The 18,239-nt window shown below is 45.6% G+C and overlaps 1 protein-coding gene across 2 annotated transcripts; it reads right to left on the reverse strand.

The window, feature by feature from the left end:
- Positions 1-5,401: 5,401 nt before the first annotated feature.
- Positions 5,402-17,925, reverse strand: SMIM7 (small integral membrane protein 7). Of its 2 annotated transcripts, XM_043467216.1 has the most exons (5): positions 17,518-17,925; positions 17,394-17,435; positions 16,847-16,899; positions 12,261-12,351; positions 5,402-6,490 (listed from the first exon to the last, which is right to left on the reverse strand). In XM_043467216.1, the coding sequence occupies exons 1-5, from the start codon at positions 17,607-17,609 to the stop codon at positions 6,475-6,477; spliced, it is 294 nt and encodes a 97-aa protein (XP_043323151.1). In that variant the 5' UTR covers positions 17,610-17,925; the 3' UTR covers positions 5,402-6,474. The 2 variants fall into 2 exon arrangements, with proteins under 2 accessions (XP_043323151.1, XP_043323150.1); XM_043467215.1 differs by lacking the exon at positions 17,394-17,435 and having other exon boundaries at positions 17,518-17,766.
- Positions 17,926-18,239: the final 314 nt, after the last annotated feature.

An 18,239-nucleotide genomic window follows, 5' to 3' on the forward strand; every position in this document is an offset into this window, starting at 1 on the left:
GCCCCCCCCCCACACATTTTTTTTTAATAGCATGACTTTTGCTTTATACACAAACAGCACATGTCTTGCATCAACATACAAAAACATCAGATAGTTTGTCAAATCTTTCGTGAACTCAGATTTGGTTAAGAAGGAGCTAATGAAAATGCTTGACATGAACAGGAAACGCCTCCCTGGCTTTTCAAATCTAACCACTTCAGAGGAGAGCCAGTCTCATTATCACATCTCCTGCAGCTGCTTAAGAGGAATCCCAGGGAGCCCGGCAACGTCTTCTCCCCTAACTATCCAGGGAAGTAAAACTGGGTCTGCTCTGTGAACCACATCACTTGAAAATGGCCAGGTCCATTTTCCAGCAGGTTTGCAAATATCTTTATTAACATATAGACCACAAGGCATGCAGATGACTTCACCAGAGTCGCTTTGGGAGGAAGGGGCACCTTGAGACTCCATCACTCCTCAGCTCAGGGGTCAGCGAATCTGTCCTGTAAATGGGCAAGACTGGCAATATTTTCAGCTCTATGGGTCAGTCTCTGTTGCAACTCTGCCATTGAAGCAGGAAAGCAGTCATTGACAGCGCATACCCAAAGGGGTGTGGCTGGATACCAATAAAACTTTATTAATAAAAACAAACAGTGAGCCAGACTTGGCTGGTGGGCCAGTTTTCAAGTTCTGCTCTAGAGCATCTGGAACTGCAGTGCAATGAGAAATCCACAGAAAGGAAGGATGGAATTCACTCCTAAGATGGCAAGGGTGGACGAGCAAAATGGGATATCCAATATGAACCCCAAAGTTTGCAGCCAGAGCTGCTGTCGCAAATTTCTATTTTCTTTTCAATCTTCACATGTGTGGCTTCTCACTTTAGGCAGCAGCTCAATGTGACATGCTCCAGGGCAAGCAATGGCATTTATTTATTACTTAGATGGTGGTTAAGATCCCAAAGAAAGGCAATCCCAAACAATGCTCAAACTACCGCACAATTGCATTCATCTCACATGCTAGCAAAGTAATGCTCAAAATTCTCCAAGCCAGGCTTTAACAGTACATGAACCGTGAACTTCTAGATGTTCAAACTGGATTTAGAAAAGGCAGAGGAACCAGAGATCAAATTGCCAACATCCGCTGGATCACTGAAAAAGCAAGAGAGTTCCAGAAAAATATCTACTTCTACTTTATTGAATATGCCAAAGCCTTTGACTGTGTGGATCAAAACAAACTGTGGAAAATTCTGAAAGAGATGGGAATACCAGACCACCTGACCTGCCTCCTGAGAAATCTGTATGCAGGTCAAGAAGCAACAGTTAGAACTGGATATGGAACAGACTGTTTCCAAATAGGAAAAGGAGTACATCAAGGCTGTATATTGTCACCCTGCTTATTTAACTTATATGCAGAGTACATCATGAGAAATGCTGGGCCGGATGAAGCACAAGCTGGGATGAAGATTGCCAGGAGAAGTATCAATAACCTCGGATATGCAGAGGACACCACCCTTATGGCAGAAAGCAAAGAACTGAAGAGCCTCTTGATGAAAGTAAAAGAGGACAGTGAAAAAGCTGGCTTAAAACTCAACATTCAAAAACTAAGATCATGGCATCTGGTCCCATCATGGCAAATAAATGCAGAAACAGTAGCAGACTTTATTTTTTTGGGCTCCAAAATCACTGCAGATGGTGATTGCAGCCATGAAATTGAAAGATGCTTGCTCCTTGGAAGAAACGTTATGACCAACCTAGACAGCATATTAAAAAACAGAGACATTACTTTGCCAACAAAGGTCTGTCTAGTCAAGGCTATGGTTTTTCCAGTAGTCATGTATGGATGTCAGAGTTGGACTATAAAGAAAGCTAAGTGCCAAAGAATTAATGCTTTTGAATCGTGGTGTTGGAGAAGACTCTTGAGAGTCCCTTGGACTGCAAGGAGATCCAACCAGTCCATCCTTAAGCAAATCAGTCCTGAATATTCATTGGAAGGACTGATGTTGAAGCTCAAACTCCAATACTTTGGCCACCTGATGTGAGGAACTGACTCACTGGAAAAGCCCCTGATGCTGGGAAAGATTGAAGGCAGGAGGAGAAGGAGATGACAGAGGATGAGATGGTTGGATGGCATCACCAACTCAATGGACATGAGTTTGAGTAAACTCTGGGAGTTGGTGATAGACAGGGAGGCCTGGCGTGCTGTGATCCATAGGGTAGCAAAGAGTCGGACACGACTGAGCGACTGAACTGGACTGAATCGAAGATGGTTAACTATCAAGGCTAAGGTGGAAAGCCAGCTGGTATGAAGTCAGCTGCTGTTGCCTGAGACAGTTATCTGGGTGGAGCTGAAAACCTCATCCTTGCTCACAGCTTAAGCAAATTTAATCTGCTTAAGTGCCAGACACTGCTCCCAGTCACAGATGACAGGGACTTAGAACCAAGTTCTTTGGTATGTATGTTAAGCATTATGTACGTATGCATAAATACATACCATAGGAGCAAATGTACATTAACAAAAGACAAGAAGTAAGGTGTCTAAGATGCATTTCTAGGGGTGGGGGCAGTTCTTAGCCTAAAGCTGTTAAAATGTTTGTGTTTTTTTATATGAAAGTTTCTATAATAAGTTTAGTCATTTTACCATCCTATCTTTTTTTGATATCAGGTTTTTTTTTAACTGAAGTATAGTGAATTTACAATGTTGTGTTAGTTTCAAGCGTACAGCAAAGTGATTCCATTATATATGTGTGTGTGTGTGTTTGTGTGTGTATTCTTTTTCAGATTCTTTTCCATTATAAGTTATTATAAGATATGGAGTAGAAACTCTTTTTTAAAGTGACTCCAGAAAACCACTAGGGATGATACACTGAGATGTCCACTGCTGTGTTATTTATAACACTCAAAAACTAAAGACAACTCAAGTCTCCATCAGCTGGGGACCAGTTAAATTAATTATGGTATGTCCACACTTGGCTTACTTGCAATTAATAAGAATGGTATTATAGCGAGAAAAAATGCAGAAATGTGGTCGTATCATTAGGTGAGGAAAGCAGGCCAGAAGATACACAGATCCCGTTTATGTAGAGAAAAGGTATCTACCACCCCCAATGCACACGTGTGGAAAAGGAGCCAGAAGGATGTGTACCCAGAGTGATACTCTCTGGGCGAAAGTGATTATGGGTGATTTTTTCCCTTATAGCAAAGCTGTACTTCATAATTTTTCTACAATGAACGGGCATTGGTAGTAAGAAACTTTTAAAGAAAATAAAACGAACAAAAGCTCCAGCGGTGGCGCCTGGCAGTGGAACCTTCCCGGGTGCCCTGGGAACGACCAGTGAGGGAGCCAGCCGAGGTCACACAGTGGTGACCACGGTAGCATTTATAACCGCGGACACAGTACAGTTCAAAGTGTACGTGAGAGGGCAAGGTGAGAGTGAGGTTTATCGACGCTCCACGGGAATTAAAAACCAGAACGATGAGACCTCTCTGGCAGCCCAGAAAATATGAAGGAAGTGCTGAAATGAAAACAGCAGAGGCTCAGAGATACAGAGAACAAAACTATGGCTACCAAGGGGGAAAGGAATTAATGAGGAGTTTGGGATTAAGATACACGCTACTATAGACAAAAGAGATAAACAACAAGGCCCTGTCGTATAGCACAGAGAACTACATAATGGAAAAGAATCAGAAAAAAGAATATATAGATATGTATATAACTGAATCACGTTGCTATCTACCTGTAACATTAGAAATCAACTATATTTCAATTTAAAAAAAAGAAACCAGCAGAACCCAAATTGCCTTATCCACTGTAGAAACTACCAGTATGTATAAGGAAAATGCTAGAAAAGGAATGGGAAGACATGAAAAGGTTTCCCATGCTGGACGTTGCTTCCAGTTTTTTAGAATCATGTGAGTGCTCTTTTCACAGTCTGTGTGGGGACTGTATGAATGAATGAAGGCAAGAAGAGAGAAAATTCAGGCAGTGAGGACACACGAGTCCTAAGTGCTGACTGGGTGCCACCCAGTCAAGCACGTGGCCCACCTTCAGGTTGACCGAACCTTACAACAAACCTGGGAGGCTTGACTCTCAGCCCATTTTTTTTTTTGGTCACACCACTTGACTTGGGGGATCCTCGTTTCCCAACTGGGGATTGAACCTGGGAGCACAGTGGTGAACGTGCAAAATCTTAACCACTAGACCACCAAGAAACTTCTCCCCCTTTTTTCTTCCCCCAAGCCCATTTTAAAGATGTGAAAACTCTTTAAAATGGCTTAAGGGAAGGCTTACAGGGAAGAAGCAATCAGTCAAGGAAGAAGGAGCTTACAGGGAGGCTTTTATGGAAGAAGCAATCAGTCAAGGCCCCATTGGCAAGACACAGAGATTGGATTTGAACCCATATCTACCAGACTCAGAACACAAGCACTTGCATGCTGTAGGACCCTATGCACCCTAAACTCAAACTCAGGTAAGCTTTGGTGCTAACGTGGGTTCTTGAAAAGCTTCCTAAAGATACACATCCACGAGTTGCCACTTTAAAAATGTACAAAAGCCTTTGATGTGCATCCCCCAAAGCTCCATTGCTTATAAGAACTGAACAATGAGATAATAGTTCTCCAGAGAAAAATACAACTATTGAAGCAAAATCTCAATGACCGCATTCTCTTCTCTGAGTTCGATTCATCTCCGCAATGCACAAATGCCTCGCTTCATTGAAACCTCAGCATCGGGTCTGAATAAGGCAGAGAGGTTTCCTCGCACCATTCATATGGCTTGAGGACTGACCAGCCAAGATCTTGGCACGTCTGTTCCTGCTGACGAGGACACCAGCTTGGGTGAAGCTCAATTCAGCAGTCTCATTCCCCGCAACTTACAAACCACGGGATGATGCTCAACCTGGATTTGATCAGGGAATAAATTACAGAAGCAATGAAGTATTGGGATGGCCAAAAAGTTTGTTTAGGTTCTTCTGTAAGATGTTATGGAGAAACCCGAAAGAAATTTTGGCCAACCCAACAGAATGAATTAGCTAAGCAACAGGAAAAGTGATTGCGAACCTGGCCTAGAAAATCCCCTCCATTATCTCTCACTCGTTCTATTCTTTCAGGTGCAGCCCATCAAAATCTTGATTGCCCAATTCTTGCCCAATATATACTGAACAAAATCTGAAAAGGAATATCTAACAATGCTTCTTTTCTAACTTTTTGAAAGCCTCCATAAGACGACAAACCCTAGCTGTTTCCCACAATGTAATCTGCAACAACTCAAACTGAAAGTCAACTTCTATAGTAGAAATTAACACAACATTTTAAATCAACTCTACCTCAATAAAATAACTTTTAAACAGCCCAATGACAGTAACAAAAAAATAATGAGTAAAATAAGAAAGTCAACTTCTTGGTTAAAAAAATGTATAAACAAAAGGTCCTTTTTAGAAATGAGCTTTATTTTCAATTCTACTTAGTTCTAAAAGCCTGCATATTTATTTTTTCCTCCCACCAGGTTACCTACAAGCTTGGATTTCACACATCACACCAAATAAACCAACACCTGTAGGATCCGGGTGCTCACCACCAGACGGCCATGTTGGTGATTAAATTCGGACTCGGATTCAAAGAAGCTTCTGTGCAAAATGCTGTATTTCCTCAAACGAGGCTTATTGTTTGTCAATCTTGAAATCATCCACTTAAAAAGCAGACCCCAAAACCCAAGCTTTCAGAACTGGATCCCAGTACCACCACATAAATCACTCTCATTCTAAAAACTCTACAATTAATGGTCCCCAAAAGTTACTTTAATAGAGGACTTCCAGGCAAGGCAAAGTTTCTCATAAAACCCCCATCAGCCCTGCCAACTGCTCTGCACCTCTCTTCCATGGGAACCCATAATACTTCACCCTTGAAGTCCTGGGGCAACCTTAGTGGCACGGGGTGGCCGAGCACGGCCCACTGTGATGGGGAAGGAATCTGGACCTGAACCAGCAACAATGAACTTGCTCAGTCGTCACAAACACAGTCCAATGAGAGGCTGCATCAAACTGAAAAGCCAACCTTTCTGCCTCAGATCCCTGGATAAGAAAGATTTTTACAAATCTGTATAACTCAAACCAAAAAAGGATGGTTATTAAAAATAAACCAAAAAAGACACAGAAACGGGTTTCCCGGGAAAGCCTGGTAGAAGAGAGATTCTGCTCTGATTAAATAGCTTCTTTTATCTTTGGGGAATGCAACATTGTCCCAGCCCTTTACATACACTCTCCTCAGACTCTTTAAGTAGACAGCATTTCAAGGCAGCGATCAAAGCAAAAACATCTTTGAAAAGAAAACAGTGATGTGGCTGGGAAACCATGTGCATCTTGGCGAACATTTTTTCCACCCACCACAAGCTTGGACTTTCTGGGAAGGTCACTCGGTTTCTGGTCAGGAACATTCTTGAAGTTGTCAGGAACGGAGGAACAGAGACTCTGAGAAGGTGTATTCTTGGTTCTGCATCTGGAGCTCAGGAACCAAACAGCCTGGAAAAATTAGAGGGCAAACCTCCATGAGGATGGGAAGCTGTAACCTTGAAAACACTGTCAGGAAATATTTTCTGTTTACCATTACTAAGGGCTTCCCAGGTGGCACTAGTAGTAAAGAACCCACCTGCCAATGCAGGAGACTCAGAGAGGCAGGTTCAATCCCTGGGTTGGGAAGATCCCCTAGAGTAGGAAATACCAACCCACTTCAGTACTCTTGCCTGGAAAATTCCATGGACAGAGGAGCCTGATGGGCTACAGTCCATGGGATTGCAAAGAGTCAGCCACATACTATTACTAAGATTATTTTACACCACTTTCTGATTTTACAAGTAACTTTATTACACAACAGTGTAAACACACTTAACACTCAACTGTACACTTTAAAAAAGGTAACTCTTCTAAAAAGTATCTACATTTTATTTTAGCCCATGCTCTATCACTGCAAGTCAGTGGTGACTTTCATAAATGAAAAAGATCTTTGAGTAAACAATTATTAGGGAACTGTTAACTGAAAAAATCTGGAACAGGAGAGGCCTAGGAACTGTGTAAATGTTCATGAAGTTCGGGAATGGGTATATAGGTTACGACACAGGCCTACAGGGGAAAACTACAGAGTCGTTAAAAATAAACACAGTTGACTCTTGAACAACACAGGTTCGAACATGTACCAGACCACTTATATGTGGATTTTTTTTTCCCAATAGTAAATACTGCAGTACTATAGGATCTAAGGTTTGGTTGACTGGATTGTTCAACAGTAAACACTGCACTACTACATGATCCAAAGTTGGCTGACTGGATTTTTTTCAACAGTAAATACTGCAGTACTACAGATCCAAGCTTGGCTGACTCTGTGGATTTTTTTCAACTGTAAATATTGCAGTACTACACAATCCAAGGTTGGCTGAATCTGTGGATGAAGGACTACGGATACGGAGGACCAACTGTAAACTTATACTTGGATTTTCAACTCCGAGGAGACTCGACTCCCCTAACCCTTGTGCTGTCAATTAATAGTATAAGGGAATTCTCTGTATTTTCTTTGCAACATTTCTATAAACCTAACTCTTTCCAAGATAAAAAGGTTATTTGAAAAACCAACAACAGATGGGGCAGGAACAACTGGGTCACACAGCAGACAAACCAAGAAGCTGGATCCCTACCTCACACCATACACAAAAGTCAACGCAAAATGGATCACAGACCTAATTATTAAAACTATAAAACATCTACAAGAAACTTTTAGGTGAAAGTCCTTGTGACCTCGGGTTGAAAAGTGAAGTGAAAGTCGTATCTGACTCTTTGTGACCCATGGACTGTAGGCTCCTCTGGCCTGCCTCTGTCCATGGAATTCTCCAGGCAAGAATACTGGAGTAGGCTGCCATTCTCTTCTCCAGGGGAACCTTCCTGACCCAGGGATCGAACCAGTCCAACCATTGCAGGTGGACTCTTTACCATCTGAGCCACCAGGGAAGCCTTGGATGAGGCAATGACCTTGAGGCTATAACATAAAAAGTACCAGCGACAAAAGAAACAGACACACTGGACTTCATCAAATTTGTCGAATTTGCGCTTCAGATGACACATCAAGAAACAGAAAAGACGGTCCACCAAATGGGAGGAAATACTTTCAAATCATTTACCTGATAAGGAACTGGTATCCAGAATGCAAAAAGAACCCCTACAATTACAACTTCAGTAATAATCCAACTAAAAACTGGCAAAAGATCTAAACAGACATTTCACCAAAGAAGATAGACAAATGGCCAACAGTTCAATGTCATTAACTTGTAAATCATTACAAGTTAATTACAATTACATTAACTTGTAAATCAACCTTCACATCCATTAGGAAGGCTATAATCAAAAAGATTGACAATAACAAGCATTAGCAAGGTCATGCAGAAATTGGAACCATCAGACACTGCTAGTGGGAATGTAAATTGCTGAGCCACTTTGAAAAAGAGTCTGGCGGTTCCTCAAAAGGATAAATATAGTTACCATATGACCCAGCAATTCCACTCCTGGGTATATACCAGAGATCTGAAAACTTAAGTCCGCATAAACACTTGTACACAAATGTTTGTATCAGCATTATTCAAAATAGTCAAAAAGTGGGAACATCTCAAATATCCACCAACTGATGCGCAAACTGTGGCATATCAATACAATGGACTATTATTCAGTCATAGAAAGAAATGAAATAGTGACACACACTACAAGATGGAAGAACGTAGAAGAAACTATTCTGAATGAAGGCAGCCAGACACAAAAAGCCATATATGATTCCTTCAGTGTGAAATATGCAGGACAGGCAAGTCCATTAGAGACGGAAAGGAGATCAGTGGCTGCTTAAGGGTGGGAAAGGGACGAATGGGAAGGAACTGCTTAATGGGTAGTGGGTGTCCCTTGGGGTGGATGAAAACATTCTAGAATTAGAGGTGACCACTGCACAACCATATGAAAATACTACAAAATACTGAATTGTGAAGACTGACTTCCACGTTTTACTTAAAATCTTTTTCCATGGTTTGACACTTTCCTTTTCTCCCTGTCTTCCCCTGCCCATAATTTTTTACAAATATTTCAACATAAAGAAGAGTTAAAAGGACAGTTCAGCAAACACCCACAAACACACCACCTACATTCTGCAATTAACACTTCACTTTACCATGTATCCATCCATTTATCTACCCAATTATCCATCTACATAATTTTGGATATATTTCAAAGGTGCAGATACCAGTGTCCTTGGTCTCTAAACATTCAGACACCTTTCTCCCTGTGAAGTGAAGTGAAGTGAAGTTGCTCAGTCGTGTCCGACTCTCTGTGACCCCATGGACTGCAGCCCAGCAGGCTCCTCTGTCCGTGGGGTTTTCCAGGCGAGAGTCCTGGAGTGGTTGCCATTGCCTTCTCCATCTCTCCCTGTATTTCACGCATTTTGTTGTTGTTGTTCAGTCACTATGTCATGTCTGACTCTTTGCGACCCCATGGACTGCAGCACTTCAGGTTTCCCTGACCTTCACTATCTCCTGGAGTTAGCGCACTCATGTCCATTGAGTCGATGATGCCATCCAACCATCTCATCCTCTGTTGCCCCCTTCTCCTGCTCTCAATCTTTCCCAACATCAGGGTCTTTTCCAATGAGTCAGCTTTTCGCATCAGGCGGCCAAAGTATTGGAGCTTCAGCTTCAGCATCAGTCCTTCCAATGAAAATCAGGGTTGATTCAAGCTTTTTAGGACTTTTAAAAAATTTCTGAGCTCAGCTCCAACAATTACAAAAGTGAGTGTACAGAATGGTGAACCATCCCCTTGGACCCGCTGACTTCCACAGCATGGTTACCTCAGTGGACAGGCTGGACTAGATCCTTCTGATTCCTCACTGGCAGTTACTTCCCTCCCTCACTCATTCAGCATTTATTCAGTGTTACTGTGTGTAAGTCACAATGCCAGAGTGTGATACTAGAGTGTACCTACAGGTACCTACCTTCTTTATTTTCTAAACATTTTCCTGAGTGTGTGTGTGGCTGGGAGTAGGGAGGCAGAATTCCCTGAGAGTCCTGTGGTTAGGACTCTACACTCTCACTCCCGAGGGCCCAGGTTCTATCCTTGGTTGGGGAACTAAGATCCCACAAACCATGCAGCATGGCCAAAAAGAAGAAAAGAAAATTCTGTGTAGACATGTTATCAGTGATGGTGTCATCACCATTGGTCTTATGAGTATCTTTTCAGCTACCTGACTCTTCTGTTCTTGGAGATTTAGGTGATTTCCACTTTTTAAAAACCTGAAAAAGCTAGTTGCTGCCTCTCTGACAGAGCCCTTTCTGGACAGAAGCGTCCCTCACTCAGAGCACAGGCTGAAAGAGCTGGCCTAGGTCAGGGATCTATAAAGTCACAATCAAAATCAGGATCCTGGGCTACTGGCTAAGCTAGCCTTGGGCTGAGCTGAGAGGTTACGAAGCCTGAGGCTACCATCCTGATGGTCACAAGCCAGCAGACAAGTAGTGAAGAAAGCTGGTCAGGTAAGAAAGGATGATGAAGCCAATGGACAGAGAAAATGATGAGAACACCCCGAGTTCTCCTCTGCCCAGGCCACTTCCGGCACTACTACACCTCTCTCCAGCTCTGCAAATGGCAGATTTCCTCTCGTTCTTTAGGTCTTGATTCCAATGGCATCTTCTTAGCCTCTCCCTGACCATCCTAAACTGGGAGCCTCCCCCTTCAATTCTCCACCTTGCAATTGATTTTTTTCCTATTTTCTTGCTATGCCCCTGCTATTCTGTGCATTCACTGAGAGAAAGATGTTAGTCGCTCAGTTGTGCCTGACTCTTTGCGACCCCATGGGCTGTAGCCCGCCAGGCTCCTCCATCTGTGGGATTTTCCAGGCAAGAATACTGGAGTGGGTTGCCATTTCCTTCTCCAGTGGATCTTCCTGATCCACAGTTTGAACCTGGGTCTCCTGCATTGCAGGCAGATTCTTGACCGTTTGAGCAACCAGTGCATTCACTGAAGGCAGGGACTATGGCTGTTTCGGTCTCAAATGTAATCCTGGAGCACAGCCCTCGACAGACAGTTGAGAATAAATACTAAAAAATGAATGAAGGAGAAGCTCCCCAACACTTCTACTTTCTGTGAGGACTTAGTTATACTCCCTGCACTATTGCAAAGTCCTTGATCTCTTCATGAGCCCTCTTTGTACCTAGGTAGGCCTCATCCAAACTCCCCAAAGGGGCCTTTCTAGGCATATTTTTGGGCTTCTCTGGTGGCTCAGACATTAGAGAATATGCCTGCAATGCAGGAGATCCGGGTTTGCTCCCTAGGTCAGGAAGATCCCCTGGAAAAGGGTATTGCAACTCACTCCAGCATTATTATCTGGAGAATTCCATGGACAGAGGAACCTAGCAGGCTACAGTTCATGGGGTCGCAAAGAGTCAGACACAACTGAACGACTAATACTTGTCAGGTGCCCTTTACAGTCCTCTTTCTGGGCTCCAAAATACTTTCCAGTGGCACAGAAACCCCTGCTCGCCTGACCTCCTAAATCCTAGAATCATCCCCTTAAACAGCTACTTGACTGACACAAGGACCACCCAGCAACCCTAAGTTCAGCGTCTCAATGACTCAAGACAGCCAACTTTTCATTCTCTTCCTCTTTACAGAAAGGACACAGGGATGGGCCCAGCATGCTCTAGAACCCAATTCTCTTGGCTTTTTTTCCCCTGAGTCTGTTTACTATGCACCTCATAATTCATTAACAGCAGTATTGGAATTATGGCCCTGACACTGAAAGGAAAACCAATCCAACGGGATATTTTTCATCTAATGAGAACATATAAATAGGCATAAAAAACAGAAATAAATTCTGAATACACTTCTGCTGGCTTCCAGCAGGGTGGGAGCAAAACCCAGCAGCAAACTGGTCTCTCAAGCCGTATTTTCCACTTTGGCCAATGCCAAGCATAGGCTAAGCAAAACAGCTGGCAAGAGGTGATGGAGCCACAGGCTCCAGGGAAGTCATCTCTTGGCAGCTCCCGCCGAAGCACCGGGTGCAGCCAGGACTTAGAGAACACCATGCTCTAATCAAAGCTTCAGCCTGGACTGCAGGGACATAGTTTAACTCCTGTAGACCCCAGTTTCCTCTTGAGCGTAGAGAGTTACTTTGAAAGCAGAAAGCATGACACAAAAGTGAAGACTGGGAGGACACAGAACCATCAGGAGGATCATTCTAGAGAACGACACTGGGAACAATGATGACGGCTGGACTTACACGATCATGCAGAACATCATGAAGACATTCCACAGGGCGATGAAGATTCGAAAGTATCTGAGGCTCAGCAGGAACTCCCGGATGTTGTCACCTGGGAAGTCAGAAAGCATTTTCACAAGCAGTGCTCACACTTCTGTTTTCACCACTGCACTGTACTTCTGAGGTCCCTGCCCGCCCCACACCCACTGCCCCCGTATTCCAGCAGCAGCATGGCTTTTCCTTTGGGCCACCTCTGTTCCCCAACCCTGAGCACTCAGGCTATGGCTGCCACTGACCAAGCCGGAGAGGACCAAGCCCCCAGCCTCTGAGTGGCTCAGTGGAAAGCACGTGACCCAAATCTGTCCAATGAGAGCTGGCCCTGGGACTCTGGCCCCAACTACTGGGAAAGAGGCACTTGCTTTCTCCCAGGGTTGCTGGGCTGTGACAATGGAAGCCCAGTTCTCTAAGGCAGGGGTTGGAAAACCATGGCTGGTCCACAGGCCAAAACTGGCCTCTGCTACCTACTTCAGTAGAGCCCAGGAGTGAAGAAATTTTTTTTTTTTAGATTAAAAAAAAAAAAAAATCAACAAAGCATTTAGTGAGACACAAGAAATTACATAAAATTCAAATTTTAATGCCTGTAAATAAAACTTTATTAAAATACAGCCATGCCTATTCATTTACATACTGTCCATGGAGGCTTCCAAATCACAGAGGTGAACTGTTGCACCAGAGACTGATGGCCCACAAAGCCTAAACTATTTATGATCTGGCCCTCCACAGAAAAAATGTGGGTCGAGGGTCATCTTTATCAATACAAGCCAGCCTGACAGTAAAACCAACCCTGGAGGAAGAAGAGCTGCGGAGGGTTACGTGCTACAGGTCTGCTTTAAGCCCTGAACCCACATGTGTCTGAAGACCATTCTACCATTGGATGTTTCAATTTGCTTTATACATTTTGAGTTCTGAGCTGGTTTCCAGTATTTACAACTGAAGTGATAGTGTTAGTTGCTCAGTCGTGTCCAACTGTTTGACTCCATGAACTGTAGCCTGCCAGGCTCCTCTGTCCATAGAATTCTCTAGGCAAGAATACTGGAGTGGGTAGCCAGTCCCTCCTCCAGGGGATCTTCCCGACCGAGGGATTGAAGCCTGGTCTCCTGCTTTGTAGATGAATTCTTTACTATCTGAGCCACCAGGGAAGCCCCTTACAACTGAAAAAGCATAGTAATTCAGGCAAGTAAAATGAGAGTTCTGCTTTGGTGACGACTTACTCTAGTATACACTGATGCCAAGGAATAGAAACCACTCCAAGGAGAGGGAATTTGGTACATGAAGACTCCAGAGGGACTTCCCTGGCGGTCCAAGGATTAAGAATCTGCCTTCCAGTACAGGAGATGCAGCTTAGACCCCTGGTTGGGGCAAGAAGATCCCACATGCCTCAGGGCAACTAAGGCCATGTGCTGCAACTACTGAGCCCACACACCACAACTAGAGAGAAGCCTGTGCACCACAATGAAAGATCCCACATGCCACAATGAAGATCTTGTGTGCCACAGCTAAGACCTGACACAACCAAAAAACATAAATATTAGGAAAAAAAAAAAAGATTCCAGAGATCTGGGTTCCAGAACCTTCCTCTGGGGTTTGGAGTTGATTGCCCAGCCTCTTAAGGCCTCCAGAATGAGATGAACGGATCCAGATGAGGTGCTCTACAAGGATGGCACCCCAAGTGCCATCCACTGACCAGGGCTGTCTAGGAAGTATGGAATACCAGGTAGGAGCCCAGAAACTTCCAGAGCAACCCAACATGATGGCCACTTGGCGCTGCTGCACCATCCAAGCACAAAAGCAGCACAAGGTCTTGCTCAACATAGTTTAGACAAGTCTAGCACTGCCCAAAGGGGTTTCCCTGGTGGCTCAGCGGTAAAGAACCTACCTGCAATGCAGGAGCCGCAGGAGATTGATCCCTGGGTGGGGAAGATGCCCTGGAGGAGGGCATGGCAACTCACTCTAGTATTCTTGTCTGGAAAATCCCATAAACAGAGGAGCCTGGTGGGTTGCAGTCCATGGGGTTGCAAAGAGTCAGACCCGACTGAGCAACTGAACAACAGTATTGTCCAAGTCACGGGGTTAGTGACATGTAACACAGCCTCTGTAGTGTTGGCCCAGCACGGACTGCAAATGTCAGACAGGTCCATCCCCAGGACGTCTGCAAGGCACCGCTTGGTGAGGCCCTTCTCTGAGCCCAGGATCACAAAACTGGCCTCTCTTCCTCTCAACAAAGGCTGACTAAAGGCCACTAGTTCAGGGGGTACAGGGAGGAATGAGATGGGTATCCCCACCCTAAGGAGCTCACAGGGAGGACAAATACTAAACAAGTAACCACATAACTGATTATTCACTGTGAGTGCTGTGGGATCTGTAATGTGGTACCCAACCCGGCATGCGTCAGGAGGGAAAGGGGTCAGAAGAAGTCTCAATGAGAAAGTGCATAAGCTTGGATGTTAAATATGGGCTGAAGTTTACTGCCCTTCCACGCAGGCGACCTGGGCCTATGTGTGCCCCAGTTTCTTCCAGTATAAATGGGGACGATGTGGGACTGGGAAGGCTGCTGCACAGCGCCCATTATATAGCATGCTCTCGATAAATGCAGGCACTATGATATTAGGGGTCAGCCAAGCAGACGATGGAGAGAGAGGAGCATTCTCTGCAGGGGCAACAGCCCACACAGAGTCCTAGCTTGAAGGAGCCTTGCAAGAAGCCCCCAGTCAGAGAAAAGTCACTGTTCTGACCATCCTTGTCATCAATGCTCCTGCTACCTCCAAGCTAAAATAGTGCCTTCCACATAGTGGGTAAGCAACGTACACAACTGCTGAATGAATGCCTGCATGTATAAATGAATGAACAGATGGATAGTCTAGTGATTTGAGAGGACAATCTCTGGAGACAGAAAAACCCAGGCTCAAATCCTCATGCTGTCACTGATTTGCTGGGTGGCCACAAAAAAGTTGAGCTATATTTCTGAGCCTCAGTTTCCTCATCTGTAACACAGGAAAATTCTCCTTACCTTTTAGAAACAGAGGTGGAATGAAGTACCTGTAGGAAGAACCTAACAAGGCAACCACCACCAGGCAAGCTGCTGAGAAAGGAGAGCTGTCAGACTGTCTGTTCAGAGTCACAGCTCCTCAGGGTTCCTGTTGCCCCCATGCAATGCTCCATCATAGCACCTACGACCTTGGCTCCAATGCCACCTCCTCAGAGGGCCTTCCCTCCACACAAGGAAGCCGGAGCAGCAACCCCATTGCTATCCTCCCCTGACATCTTCTCCTTCACTGTCCGCTCTTTGTTGAGAAACTGTTTGTCCCACTCGGTGCAACTACAACCCAAAGGCAGGAATTACATGTCTTGTTCCCTCCTGTGTTCCCAGCATTCAGCACAGTAGCTAGTATATAGCAGGAACTCAACAAATGCTAGGTGAATGAGTGGATGAATGGATACAATAGTCAGGTACAGGTCCCATTAGACTCCAAATAGTTATATGAGTCAATTTAGCTGCAAGTATTGGAGAAGGCAATGGCACCCCACTCCAGTACTCCTGCCTGGAAAATCCCATGGACGGAGGAGCCTGGTGGGCTACAGTCCGTGGGGTCGCGAAGAGTCGGATATGACTGAGCGACTTCACTTTCACTTTTCACTTTCATGCACTGGAGAAGGAAATGGCAACCCACTCCAGTATTCTTGCCTGGAGAACCCCAGGGATGGGAGCCTGGTGGGCTGCCGTCTATGGGGTCACACAGAGTTGGACACGACTGATGTAACTTAGCAGCAGCAGCAGCTGCAAGTATACATTCAAGGGCCACCAGGGGCCAGGCAGGTAAAAGGCTATAAAGATAAGGGGGCGGAGGCTGGGATAAGCTAGAGTCCACAGGCCCCACTTTGATGGGGTCTGCTTCTCAACTCCCATTCAACAGATGCCAAAAGGTCTCTTGAACTCCAAGTTGTAGAACGTTCTGATTTACATCTGAATTTTTCTATGACATCTCCTGGCTCATTTGAAAGCTAATCTAATTGAACATTAAATTAATCTAATTGAAAATTAAACAGGTCTACAGCATTCTGAACCCACTCCAATATTCTTGCCTGGAGAATCCATGAACAGAGAAGCCTGTGGGGGCCCTGTGGGGGGGGCTCTGGTTCATGAGGCTGCAAAGAGCTGAACACAGCTTAACGACTAAACAATAACAACAGCATTCTGAAGATAATACCTATTTGTGAGGATATTCATTCATTCACACTGGAATATTGGAACTTCAAGCAGGCAAGGAAGCCAAAACAAGTTGGAGCCTCTTTTCTGGAGCTTAAGATCAAGTGTGAGAAGCAGATATTAGCCAGATGATAGCACACACTGAAGAAAAGTATAACTGTAAAAAGTGATGTGAGTGCTGACCTATGCAAGGAGGCCTGGTAAGAGAAACAAGTGGATGACAAAGGTGGGTAGAAGGAACAGCACAAACGGGCCACCCTCCACCACACACACTTAAAACTGATGGGAAAAAACTGTCCTCTCCGAAATGTACCAATTTCAGAGTCCTGAAAGGAGGCCTTACCTGTGCTGGGCTCCCTCGACTCCTCCCCAAAGCCCTGCGTGTCCTTCTTTTTCCTACAAAGAGAAGCAGACAGCGTCCACTTTCAATAGGACAAACACATCACTTGGTCACCAGGCCCTGATCCCCAGCTCAGAGGAGAATTCTAGCCCTACCGCTGGTTTGCTGTGACTTCGAGCAGTTCAGTGATCCTCCCTGGACCACACCACTTGCCCCGCCAATCACAGCTATGACTACAGCCATCGACGGGGTGAAGGCGGTGGTCCGAGGGTACCAGATACGGGGCTGAGGATACACGTTAGGGCTAAGAGATTCTCGGCGGACGGGCCTGAGGCTCTCATGGGTGCGAGCAGAGGGATACTGGGGGAACTGAGAGTCTGGATTTCAAGTCGCGGTGGCGCAGAGAGTCGTAGAAGGACGGACCCGAATGGAGGCGGAACTAGAGGCCGGGACTTGGGGGCGGGGCCGGGGTCGTAGGGCAGGCTCACGCTCGCAGGGGCGGGGCTACAGTTCCCCCGGATGGAGCCACGGTCCAACGCGGCCTACTCACAGCTTAAAGTTGAGCACCGCCCCAGCGTTCATCAACAGCGTCCTGCAGAGGAAGAATACGGTTACCTAGACCTCCCCCCACCGTACAGGGCCCTCACGTCCCATCCGCTGATCCTCCTAATTACCCAAACAGCAGGATGTCTCCGATCATCGTTACGGCCGGAGAGTCCGTCAGAACAGGAAGCGGAAACCTCGGGGAGGGAGGGGAGAGACACATGAGCCAACCAATCTGGAAGCAGCTCTGGAGAGGGGTGAGCCAATCAAAGGCCAAGGCGGGCAGAGTCCCGCCTTCTACAGGCCAAGCCCCTTAAAGGAAGAGCCAGCGCCGCTCCTTGCTTGAAAAGTGTTAGTGAAAGTGTTAGTCGCTCAGTCGTATCCAACTCTTTTGTGACCACATGGACTGTAGCCCCTCAGGTGCCTCTGTCCATGGACTTCTCCAGGCAAGAATACTGGGGTGGGTTGCCATTCCCTTCTTCCGGGAATCTTTCCGACCCAGGGCTCGAACCCACACGTCCCGCATTGCAGGCAGATTCTTCACCTCTGAGCCCCCAGGCCTTGAACGTAACCAAGAAAGGGCGGGGCCATAACGTGACGTCACCCAACGGGGGCGGAGCCATATGAGGGCCGGATTGGGTCATGGATTGGAAGCCGCTCCCCTGTGTGAGTGACCAGCGCTCCAGACCACTAGCGCAGAAGCTGCTGCGCTAGGCTTTCAAAGGATGCGGCCTCTGGAAAAACGGGGTCTTTTGATCTTAAACTGCATAGGGGAATGGATCCCGACTCAGTGGGCTCTCCCTGACATATACATCCCGACTGTTGGGTTCCAAAAGGGCCTCCTCCTGGGCCC

The sequence above is a fragment of the Cervus canadensis genome, chromosome 4 (genome assembly GCF_019320065.1).
Source record: "Cervus canadensis isolate Bull #8, Minnesota chromosome 4, ASM1932006v1, whole genome shotgun sequence".
Taxonomy (NCBI): domain Eukaryota; kingdom Metazoa; phylum Chordata; class Mammalia; order Artiodactyla; family Cervidae; genus Cervus; species Cervus canadensis.